The 12,900-nt window shown below is 39.9% G+C and overlaps 1 protein-coding gene across 2 annotated transcripts in view; it reads right to left on the bottom strand.

The window, feature by feature from the left end:
• ITGAM (integrin subunit alpha M) overlaps positions 1–12,900 on the bottom strand; it is a 72,658-nt gene that overhangs the window by 31,525 nt on the left and 28,233 nt on the right. Inside the window, exons 13-14 of one of the 2 annotated variants that reach the window (XM_003807498.6) lie at positions 3,286–3,426; positions 2,986–3,198 (exon numbers count right to left, since the gene is read on the bottom strand). In XM_003807498.6, coding sequence (XP_003807546.2) covers positions 2,986–3,198; positions 3,286–3,426 — 354 coding nt within the window. The remainder of the gene's footprint in view (positions 1–2,985; positions 3,199–3,285; positions 3,427–12,900) is intronic. The other variant, XM_008959646.5, reaches the window with a different exon arrangement.

The following is a 12,900-nucleotide window of genomic DNA, read 5'->3' as shown; positions in this document are numbered from 1 at the left end:
AACTCATACAACTCAATAGCAAAAAATCTAATAACTTTTCTCTTTTTTTGAGACAAGGTCTCCCTCTGTCTCCCAGGCTGGAGTGCAGTGGCACAATCTCGGCTCACTGCAACCTCCACCTCCCGGGTTCAAGCGATTCTCCCATCTCAGCCTCTGGAATAGCTGGGATTACAGGCATGCACCACCACAGCCTGGCTAATTTTTGTATTTTTAGTAGAGATGAAGTTTCACCCTGTTGGCCAGGCTGGTCTTGAACTCCTGACCTCAGGTGATACGCCCGCCTCGGCTTCCCAATGTGCTGGGATTACAGGCATGAGCCGCTGCTCCCGGCCTTAATAACTTGATTTAAAAATAAGCTTAAGGGCTTGAAGAGACATTTTTTTCAGACACAAAAATGTCCAATACATACATGAAAAGATGCTCAACATCACTAATCATCAGGGAAATGCAAATCAAAGCCACAGTGAAATTTCACTTGCACACCTGCTAGCCTGGCTATTGCCGAAAAAACAAAAGACAAGTGTTGGTAAACACACGGAAAAATCAGAACCTTTGCACACTCTTGGCGAGACTGCAAAATGGTGCAGCTCCTAGGGAAAACAGTATGGAAGTTCCTCAAAAAATTAGAAATAGAACTACCATATGATTTAATAATCCCACTTCTGGTTATTTAACCAGAGGAATGGGGATTATGATCTTAAAGAGATATGAACATGCCCATGTTCATTGCAGCACTATTCACAATAGCCAGGATGTGAAAACAACCTAAATGCCTATCAACAGATGAGGGATTTTTCCTTCCCTCTCTACGAGGAAATGATGGCTTTTTTTAATTGTGGTATATACATACAATGGGATATTATTCAGCCTTAAAAAAGAAAGACATCAGCCTGGGCAACATAGGGAGACTCTATCTCTACAAAAAATAAAAATAAATTAGACAGGCATGGTGGAATGGGCCCACAGTCCCAGCTACTCAGGAGACTGAGGTGGGAGGGTCGCTTGAGCCCAGGAGGTTGAGGCTTCCAGGAGCCGTGTTTGCACCACTGCACTCCAGCCTGTGTGACAGAACAAGACTTTGTCAAAAAAGAAGGAGGAGGAGGAGGAGGAGAGGAGGAGGAGGAGGGGGAGGAGGGTGAGGAGGAGGAGGGGGAGGCGGAGGAGGGGGAGGAGGAGAAAGAGGAGGAGGAGGAGAAGAAAAAGAAGAAAGATATTCTTTCATTTGTGACAACATGGATGAACCTGGAGGACGTTATTCTAAGTGAAATAAGCCAGTCACCAAAGGATGAATACGGCGTGGTTTCACTTATATGAGTTATCTAAAATAGCCAAACTGGCAGGGTGCGGTGGCTCACACCTGTAATCCCAGCACTTTGGGAGGCCAAGGCAGGTGGATCACTTGAGTCCGGGAGCTCAAGACCAGCCTGGACAACATGGCAAAACCCAGTCTCTACAAAAAATACAAAAATTAGCCAGGCATGGTGGTGCATGCTTGTAATCCCAGCTACTCGGGAGGCTGAGAGAGGAGAATCGCTTGAACCCAGGAGGTAAGGTTGCAGTGAGCCGAGATTGTGCCACTGCACTCCAGCCTGGGCGACAGACTGAAACTTTTGTCTCAAAAACTAAAAAAAAAAAAATAGCCAAACTCATTGAAGCAAAGAATATAATGGTGGCTGCCAGAGGCTAGAGAACAATGAGGAGTTGCTAATCAATGGGTATACATTTTCAATATGCAAGATGAAGTTCAAGAGGTCTGCTGTACAACATTGCACCAATAGATGACAGTATTACATTGTACATTTTAAAATCTGTTAAGAGGATAGGTCTCATGTTAAGTGCCCTTACCACAATAAAAAAATTTTTAAACATAAAGAAAGAAAAATGTAAGGCTGGCAAAAACCCAGAGACCAGAGGCCAGAAAACTAGATGGTCTCAGGTGGCTATGGTGGGAAAGAATATGATACAGGGAAGATGGAACCAGACTGTAAGGGTCCCTCCAGACAGTGGGCTCCACCTGGCAGGAGACAGAAAGCCAACTTACAGAGCAAAACAGTTGTCAGGTCCAGAATATAGGGTGACAAGTCATCAGGATGGGCTCCATGCTTTGCAAGACCCAGTGCAAAAAAATGTAGGACCCTTTGTTGAAAAATTACTAAGAATTGAAGATGGCAATAGCAGAGCATTAAGCCAAGCACAGGGCGCTTCTGAGAGAGGGGCACGTGTGACTGCACAATTCCACATCTGTGAAGTGTGCAATCCCGTAAGGTGGCCAACCGTATAGGTTTCCCAGGATGTGGGATTTCAGTACTAAATCTGGGACAGAGTTAAGCAAACTAGAGCTCTTGGTCACCTTACCAGGACCGAGATTCAGAAGAAAGGAATGCCTGCATCCCAATACTGCTAGCTTGCCATTTGCCATCGCTGGGCCTTGATCTACTCATCTGTAAAGTGGGGGTGATGAGGCTATCATGCACCTCCTATTGCTGTAGAAATAATCAATCTGGAACTAAGAGTCTTTGAGATTTCTGTGAATGTGTGTGTGTGTGCACATGCACGCATGCATGTGCAAGTCTGACTCTGTCACTCTGGCTGCTGGAGTACAGTGGTGTGACCAGGACTCACTGCAGCCTCAACCTCCCAGGCTCAAGCAATCCTCCGGCCTCAGCCTCCAGAGTAGCTGGGACCATGGGTGTATGCCACCACACCTGGCTAATTTTTTTTTTTTTTTTTTTTTTGGAGAGATGGGTTCTCACTATGTTGCCCTGACTGGTCTTGAACTCCTGGGCTTAAACAATCCTCCCAACTCAGCCTTCCAAAGTGCTGGGATTACAGGCGTCAGCCACCAGGTCCAGCCACATGTTATTATTTTTGAAGGTTCTGAAAGGAGTACTGTGAGAACTTATCTGGCAGCTGTGGGCACACTGAATTAGGAGAAAGATCAACAAAGAGGCTACTGTCATGACAAGGACAGTGACCAGGTCTCACCTGGCTATGGGAGGGGCTGATGCCAATTCCTGAGGTTCCGTGAAACAGGTAAACAGCACCCCGGTTGTCCTCCTCTCCTGGGGCCCCAATGGCCACGTCCGTCAGCTTGTCCCCATTTACGTCCCCCAGCACTGTTAGGGCTGCCCCAAAGCGGCCCCAGGGTTGGCCCTGCTCCCCGTAGAGAACAGCATCACACTGCCACCGAGCCCTCTGCTAAACACAAACAGTATCAGGCCCCAACCCAGGCGACCCCTCCACCCACACCAGGCCCCACCCAGCCCAGGTCCCATCGCCACTCACCCCCCTGGGCAAGGGGCACACGGACACCTGGCCCCCTCGGGTCTGCTCGTAGTAATGGGGGGCCCCGATGAGGACCAGGTCGGTGCTGCCGTTGCTGTCCACGTCCACGGAGCAGAGGGAGGCCCCGAAGTAGGCGCCGATCTGAAAGAGACAGGACCGTAATCACACACCTCTTCCCACCTAAAGCAGATGTGGAGGTTTTCTCTCTCTGAAGAAAAGTTATGCCTGCTGGGGGAATCCCTCTGGAGCAGATGTGATCTTCTATATGGTTCATGATAAATTATCACTTGGATGTGCTGCCAGCTAAAGGAACCTATATAATAAGCCTGGCAGAATGGTTTCTGCCTGTAATCCCAGCTCCTCGGGGGGCTGAAGTGGGAGGATCCCTTGAGCCAAGGAGTTTAAGGCTGCAGTGAGCTTTGTCACCACTGCACTCCAACTTGGGCAACAGAGCAAGATCCCAATCTCTAAGTGTATATATATATTTTTTAATAATTTAAAAGATAAAAAATAAGCCTATAGTAGAGTCAATGGGCAGTGAGTGAGGATTTACTCCAGGTGGTATTCCTGGGAGATTATTAAGGCAGCAAAGAAGAATTTGGGTTGGAAAATACATAGAAAATTCTAGAAGAGAAGACAGAATACCACCCTTTCAATATATTGGGAATCTTTAGGGAGGTAAAAAGTCAAAGTTGGCACTCTGACTAATAAGGCTAATAACTGGCTTAGATTAAAAATAACTATTTGTTATTTGAATATTTGTTGTGATATTAAGAAATATCTTCAAGGTCAATATGTAGAATTCATCCATAAAATTCACCTATTTAATCATACATTCATTCATTCATTTATTCATTCATTCAACAAACAAGTGTTTCTTATTGCTAAGCACACAGCTGGGTAATAGAGATACAGTGCCTTCCAGGGCCCTCAGTGCAGCCAGGTGGAGGAGAGGAGAGTAATCAATGGATTAACAGGGAGATGTGTATAGCAATTTCAAACTGGGACAAGTTCTAGAAAGGGAATGTGCAGGGGACATCATGCCACGGCTCTGCAACGTGATTTCTGCCTCATACACCATTGAGGGAAGACTCATTGATAACTCAATACTTTATCCTAAAGTCAACAGAATTTGATTGTTTTTTAGGTCAGATTTATTGGGGAAGAGTTTACATACAATAAAATTCAGCCTTTTAGTACATAGTTTTATGAGTTTTGACAAACATGTAAAGTCATATAACCGGCCAGCTGCAGTGGCTCATGCCTGTAATCCCAGCATTTTGGGAGGCCAGGGCGGGTGGATCACCTGAGGTCAGGAGTTCGAGACCAACCTGGAAATCATGGTGAAACCCCGTCTCTACTAAAAATACAAAAAAAAAAAAAAATTAGCAGGGCATGGTGGCGGGCGCCTATAGTCCCAGCTACTCAGGAGGCTGAGGCAGGAGAATGGCGTGAACCTGGGAGGTGGAGCTTGCAGTGAGCCGAGATAACACCACTGCACTCCAGCCTGGGCAACACAGCGAGACTCTGTTAAAAAAAAAAAAAAAAAGATAAAAAGATAATAACCATGATCAAGTGTGATTTATCCCTGGGATGCGAGATGCAAGGATGATTCCACATATGCAAATCAATTAATGTGACATATCACATTAACAGAATGAAGGACTAAAACCACATGATCATCTCAATATACGCAAAAAAAAGCATTTGACAAAATTCAACATTCTTTTATAATAAAAACTCTCAATAAATTCGCTACAGAAGGAATGTACCTCAATACGATAAAGGCCATATACGACAAGCCCACAACAAACATCATACTCAATGGTGAAAAATTGAAAGCTTTACCACTAAAATGAGGAAAAAGGCAGGAATGCTCACTCTCACTACTTCTATGTAACATAGTACTGGAAGTCCTGGTCACAGCAATTAGGCAAGAAAAATAAATGAAAGAGACCCAAATCAGATATAAAAAAGGAAATTTGTCTCTGTTTACACTTAAAATGATATATATATAAAAACATATATATAAAAATATATTTTTAAAAAACCCTAAAAACTCCACCAAAAAAGAACTACTAGAACTAATGAATAAATTCAGTAAAGTTACAGGTTACAAAATCAATGTAAAAAATCAATAGTGCTTCTATACACTAACAATGAACTATCTGAAAAAGAAATCAAGAAACAATCTCATTTACAATAGCATCAAAAAAAATACCTAAGCTTAAATTTAACCAGAGAGGTGAAAAACATGTACACTAAAACTATAAAACATTGATTAAGGAAGTTAAACAAGACAAAAATAAATGGAAAGATATCCTATGTTCATGGACTGGAGTATTAATGCAATCTTCTGATTCAGTACAATCCTTATCAAAATCCCAATGGCATTTTTTTACAAAAATAGAAAAAAAACTAAAATTTATATAGAACCACAGAAGACCCCAAATAGCCAAAGCAATCCTCAAGAAAAAAAATACTGGAGGCATCATAATTCCTGATCTCAAAACATACTGTGTCAAGAAAGCTCTAGTAAGCATAACAGCAAGGTGGTGGCATAAAAACAGACACATCAACCAATGGAACAGAACAGGGAGGCTAGAAATAAAACTATGCATTTATGGTCAATTGATCTTCAATAAAGGTGCCAAGAATATGCAAAGGAGAAAGGACATTCTCTTCAACAAATGGTGTGGGGAGAACTGGATATTCATATTCAAAAGGATTAAATTAGACCTTTATCCCAAACCATATACAAAATCAACTCAAAATGGATTAAAGACTTAAACACAAGACCTGAAACTGTAAAACTACTAGAAGAAAACAAAGGGAAAAGCTTCTTGACAATCAAGCTTCTGAGCAATGATTTTTTGGATATGACCCCAAAAGCACAGGCAACAAAAGCAAACCAGACAAATGGGGTGGCATCAAACTAAAAAGTGTCAGCTTAACAAAAAAAGAAAATTTCAGGCCAATATTCTTGATGAACACTAATGCAAAAATCCTCAACACACTACCTGCAAACCAAATCCAGCAGCACATCAAAAATCTAATCCACCATGATCAGGTAGGCTTCATCCCCGGGGTGCAAAGTTGGTTCAACATATGCAAATCAATAAATATGATTCATCACATAAACAGAACTAAAGACAAAAAACCACATGATTATCTCAATAGATGAAGAAAAGGCTTTAATAAAAGTCAACACCCCTTTATGTTAAAAATTCTCAATAAACTAGGTATTGAAGGAACATACCTCAAAATAATAAGAGCCATCTACAACAAACCCACAGCCAACATCATACTTGATGGGCAAAAGCATTCCCCTTGAAAGCCAGCACAAAACAAGGATACCTTTGCTCACTAGTCCTATTCAACATAGTATTGGAAGTTCTAGCCAGAGCAATCAGGCAAGAGAAAGAAAAAAGGGCATACAAATAGGAAGAAAGGAAGTAAAAAAGTCAAACTATCCCTGTTTGCAGACAACATGATTCTATATTTAGAAAACCCCATAGTCTTGGCCTAGGAGCTCCTTCAGCTGATAAATAACTTCAACAAAGTTTCAGGATACGAAATCAATGTACAAAAATCACTAGCACTCCTATACACAAACAAGAGCTGGGAGCCAAATCAGGAAGGCAATCCTATTCACGATTGCCACAAAAAGAATAAAATAACTAGGAATACAGCTAACCAGAGAGGTGAAAGATCTGTACAGTGAGAATTATAAAACACTGTTCAAAGAAATCAGAGATGACACCAAAAAAATGGTAAAACATCTCATGCTCATGGATAGGAAGAATCAATATCATTAAAATGGACACACTTCCCAAAGCAATTTATAGATTCAGTGCTATTACTATTAAGCTACCAATGACATTCTTCACAGAACTAGGAAAAACTATTTTAAAATTCATATGGAATCAAAAAAGAACCTGAATAACCAAGTCAATCCTAAGCAAAAAGAACACAGAAGGAGGCATCACATTACCTGACTTCAAACTATACTACAGGGCTACAGTAACCAAAACAGCATGGTACTGGTACAAAAACAGGCACATAGACCAATGGAACAGAATAGAGAGCCCAGAAATAAGGCCATACACCTACGACCATCTGATCTAAGACAAAAATAAGCAATGGGGAAAAGAATTCCTATTCAACAAATGGTGCTAGGATAACTGGCTAGCCATATGCAGAAGATTGAAGCTGGACCCCTTCCTTACACCATATACAAAAATCAACTCAAGATAGACTAAAGACTTAAATGTAAAACCCAAAACTATAAGAACCCTGGAAGACAACCTAGGCAATACCATCCTAGACACAGGAATAAGCAAAGATTTCCTGACAAAGACACAAAAAGCAATCTCAACAAAAGCAAAAATTGACAAATGGCATCTAATTAGATGCAAGAGCTTCTGCACAGCAAAAGAAACTATCAACAGAGTGAACAGACAACCTACAGAATGAGAGAAAATATTCACAAACTATGCATCCAACAAAGGTCTAATATCCAACATCTACAGGGAGCTTAAACAAATTTACAAGAGAAAAACAACGCCATTAAAAGGTGGGAAAAGGAAATGAACAGACACTTTTCGAAAGAAGACGTGCATGCAGCCAACAAGCATACAAAAAAAGCTCAAAATCATTATCATTAGAGAAATGTAAATCAAAACCACAATGAGATACCATCTCACACCAGTTAGAATGGCTATTAGTAAAAGTTAAAAAATAGATGCTGGTGAGGTTGTGAAGAAAAGGGAACACTTATACTGTTGGTGGGAGTGGTAAATTAGTTTAACCACTTGGGGAAAGCAGTATGGCAACTCCTCAAAGAGCTAAAATCAGAACTACCATTCAACCCAGCAACCCCATTACTGGGGATATACCCAGAGTAATATATATCATCCTACCATAAAGACACATGCACATGAATATTTATTGCAGTACTAGTCACAATAGCAAAACATGGAATCAACCTAAATGCCCACCAATAACAAATAGGATTTTTTAAAATGTGGTACATATACACCATGGAATACTATGCAGCCATAAAAATAGCAAGATCATGTCTTTTGTGGGAACATGGATGGAGCTGAAGGCCATTATCCTTAGCAAACTAACACAAGAACAGAAAAACAAATACTGCATGTTCTCACTTATTAGTGGGAGCTAAACAATAAAGAACTTACGAACACAAAGAAGGAAACAACGGACACTGGAGTCTACTTGAGGGTGGAGGTTGGGAGGAGGCAGGAGCAGAAAAAATAACCATTGGGTACTAGGCTTAATACCTGGGCGACAAAATACTCTGTACAACAAACTCCCATGACATGAGTTTACTTATATAACAAACTTTCATGTGTACCCTCAAACCTAAAGTAAAAGTTAAAAAATTATAAAATATCAATCTAATTTTTTAAAATTAAATAAATAAATAAAAAGTGACAGCTACTTAATGGTATGTATCAAGATTCTTTTCAAAATTCTTTTGGATACTCTACTTTTTTATTTTTTATATAAATTTTAGAATTGGCTAAATTCTGCAAAATATACTTCTAGGATTTTTACCTTTTTATGAATATGTAATAATTGCACATATTTATAGGGAACATGTGATATTTTTATACAAGCATACAATGTGTGATGATCAAATCAGGGTAACTGGGATATCCATTGCCTCAAGCATTTATCATTTCTTTTGCTGGGAACATTCCAATTCCATTCCTGTAGTTATTTTGAAATACACAATAAATTATTGTTAACTATAGTCACCCTACTGTGCTACCAAACACTAGGTCTTATTTTTCCTAACTGTATTTTTGTACCCATTAACCATCCCCTCTTTACCCCATCCTCCTTACTACCCTTCCCAGTCTCTAGTAACCCATCATTCTACTCTCTACCTCCATGAGATCCAATTTTTTTTTTTAGCTCCTACACATGAATGAAAACATGCAATATTTGTTTTTCTGTGCCCGGGTTGTTTTACTTAACATAATGTCCTCCAATTCCAATCCTGTTATTGCAAATCACAAGATTCATTCATCTTATGGCTGAATAATATTCCTTTGTGTACCAGAAAAATGCAAATGAAAACCACAATGAGATATCATCTCATTCCAGTTAAAAGGGCTTTTATCGAAAAGACAAACAATGATGGATGCTGGCAAAGATGCAGAGAAAGAGGAACCCTCATGCACTGTTAGTGGGAATGTAAATTAGTAAAGCCACTATAGAGAACTATATGGAGGCTCCTCAAGAAAACTAAAAATGGAACTACCATATGATCCAGCAATCCCAGTGCTGGGTATATTGCCAAAGGAAAGGAAATCAGTATACTGAAGAGATAACTGCACTCCTGTGTTTATCGCAGCACTATTCACAATAGTCGAGATATAGAATCAACTTAAGTGTCCATCAACAGATGAATGGATAAAGAAAATGTGGTACATGTGCACAATGGAATATTATCCAGGATTTTTACTGCATTGAATCTGTAGATCAACCCAGGGAGAATTGACATCTTAACAATATTGGAACTCCAATATTTGAATCCATGACCACAGCGTATCTCTCCATTTATTTAGGTCTTTTATTTCTCTCATTAGTGTTTTGTAGTTTTCAGCATAAAAGTACCGTACATGTTTCGTTTGACTTATACCTAAATATTTCATGGTATTTTATGCTATTGTAAATGGTACTTTTTAATTTAAATTTCCAATTGTTCAATTATATTATAGAAATACAACTAATTTTTATACATTGCTCCTATATCCTGAGAACTTACTGAAAAAACCTATTATCATAGCTTTTTTATAGGTTCTTTGGAATTTTCCATGCAATTGTATCATCTGCAAATAGAGAGGGTTTTATTTCTTCCTTTCCTCTTTGTATTTTTTTTTCTTCTTTTTCCTGCTTTATTGCATTGGCTAGGTCTTTCAGTACAATGTTGGATAGGAATTATAAAAGTAGATATTCTTGTCTTGTTTCCAATTTTAGGTGAAAAGCATTCTCTTTCACTTTTAAGTATAATGCCTGGTAGAGATTTTTTGTAAATGCTCTTTTTCAGGTTGAGGAAGTTCCCTTTAGTTCCTAGTTGGCTGAGAGTATTTTTAATCATGAAATGATATTGTATGTTGTCAAATTAGAGTTCTATATCTGTTCAGGTGGTTACATGTTTTTTCTTCTTTAATCTGCTGTTATGGTGAATCACATTGTTTTCCTCAAAGTAGCTTTTATAATTTAGATTAAATGTATAGACCATAAAATTTACCATTTTAAAGTATAAGGTTCACTGGGTTTTAGTACATTCACAATGTTGTGTAATCATCACCACTACCTCCAGAACATTTCCATCTTCCCAGAAAGAAATTCTCTATCTGTTAGCAGTATTTCCAATCCCCAATCCAACCCCCAGCCCCTGGAAACCACTAATTTACTTTCTGGCTTGATGGCTTTGTAAGTTTTGAATTGGAAAGTGTGAACCCTCCAACTTTGTTCCCCTTTTCTAATATTGTTTTGGATACAAGATCAAGAATCAGTTGTATTTCTTTTTTTTTTTTTTTTTTTTAGACGGAGTTTTGCACTTGTTGCCCAGGCTGGAGTGCAATGGCATGATCTCGGCTCACCATAACCTCTGCCTCCCGGATTCAAGCGATTCTCCTGCCTCAGCCTCCCAAGTAGCTGAGATTACAGCCATGTGCCACCACACCTGGCTAATTTTGTATTTTTAGTAACGACAGGGTTTCTCCATGTTGGTCAGGCTGATCTCAAACTCCTGACCTCAGGTGATCCACCTGCCTCGGCCTCCCAAAGTGCTGGGATTACAGGCGTGAGCCACTGGGCCCGGCCAGTTGTATTTCTATATCACTAAACAATTGGAAATTTATTTTTTTATTATACTTTAAGTTCTAGGGTACATGTGCACAACGTGCAGGTTTGTTACATATGTATACATGTGCCATGTTGGTGTGCTGCACCCATTAACTCGTCATTTACATTAGGTATATCTCCTAATGCTTTCCCTCCTCCCTTTCCCCACCCCACAACAGGCCCCGGTGTGTGATGTTCCCCTTCCTGTGTCCAAGTGTTCTCATTGTTCAATTCCCACCTATAAGTGAGAACATGCAGTGTTTGGTTTTTTTGTTCTTGGCGATAGTTTGCTGAGAATGATGGTTTCCAGGTTCATCCATGTCCCTACAAAGGACATGAACTCATCCTTTTTTATGGCTGCATAGTATTCCATGGTGTATATGTGCCACATTTTCTTAATCCAGTCTATCGTTGATGGACATTTGGGTTGGTTCCAAGTCTTTGCTATTGTGAATAGTGCCGCAATAAACATTCGTGTGCATGTGCCTTTATAGCAGCATGATTTATAATCCTTTGGATATATACCCAGTAATGGGATGGCTGGGTCAAATGGTATTTCTAGTTCTAGATCCTTGAGGAATCGCCACACTGTCTTCCACAATGGTTGAACTAGTTTACAGTCCCACCAACAGTGTAAAAGTGTTCCTATTTCTCCACATCCTCTCCAGCACGTGTTGTTTCCTGACTTTTTAATGATCACCATTCTAACTGATGTGAGATGGTACCTCATTGTGATTTTGATTTGCATTTCTCTGATGGCCAGTGATGATGAGCATTTTTTCATGTGTCTGTTGGCTGCATGAATGTCTTCTTTTGAGAAATGTCTGTTAATATCCTTCACCCACTTGTTGATGGGGTTGTTTTTTTCTTGTAAATTTGTTTGAGTTCTTTGTAGATTCTGGATATTAGCCCTTTGTCAGATGAGTAGATTGCAAAAATTTTCTCCCATTCAGTAGGTTGCCTGTTCACTCTGATGGTAGTTTCTTTTGCTGTGCAGAAGCTCCTTAGTTTAATTAGATCCCATTTGTCAATTTTGGCTTTTGTTGCCATTGCTTTTGGTGTTTTAGACATGAAGTCCTTGACCATGCCTATGTCCTGAATGGTAATGCCTAGGTTTCCTTCTAGGGTTTTTATGGTTTTAGGTCTAACATATAAGCCTTTAATCCATCTTGAATTAATTTTTGTATAAGGTGTAAGGAAGCGATCCAGTTTCAGCTTTCTACATATGGCTAGCCAGTTTTCCCAGCACCATTTATTAAATAGGGAATCCTTTCCCCATTTCTTGTTTTTGTCAGGTTTGTCAAAGATCAGATGGTTGTAGACATGTGGAATTATTTCTGAGGGCTCTGTTCTGTTCCAACAATTGGAAATTTAAATTTAAAAACCAGTACAATTTACAATAGTGCCAAAGGTCATGAAATATTTAGGTATAAGTCTAATATATGGGTCCCTTCTGTTTCCATATGGACTTCAGGATCAGCTTGTCCATTTCTGCAATATTGGTATTTGGGATCTTGAACAAGCCCTGCATGTCTGGGATAAGCCACACCTACCCTTCTTTCCTGTTTTCTCCCACCACTCCTCCCACCACCCTATACGCATATTCTGACCCTCCATTCCATTCTCTCTCCCTCCTCTGGCCCCTTGCTTCCCCACACCCCTTTTCACTTCTCTTGTGCTTCCACCTCAGGCCTTGGCTTAGCTGCCACTTCCACCAGGAAGGCTTCCATA

This window comes from Pan paniscus, chromosome 18 (genome assembly GCF_029289425.2).
Source record: "Pan paniscus chromosome 18, NHGRI_mPanPan1-v2.0_pri, whole genome shotgun sequence".
Classification (NCBI taxonomy): Eukaryota; Metazoa; Chordata; class Mammalia; order Primates; family Hominidae; genus Pan; species Pan paniscus.
Note: the sequence above shows the minus strand (reverse complement) of the source record. Positions and strands in the feature narration are given on the sequence as shown.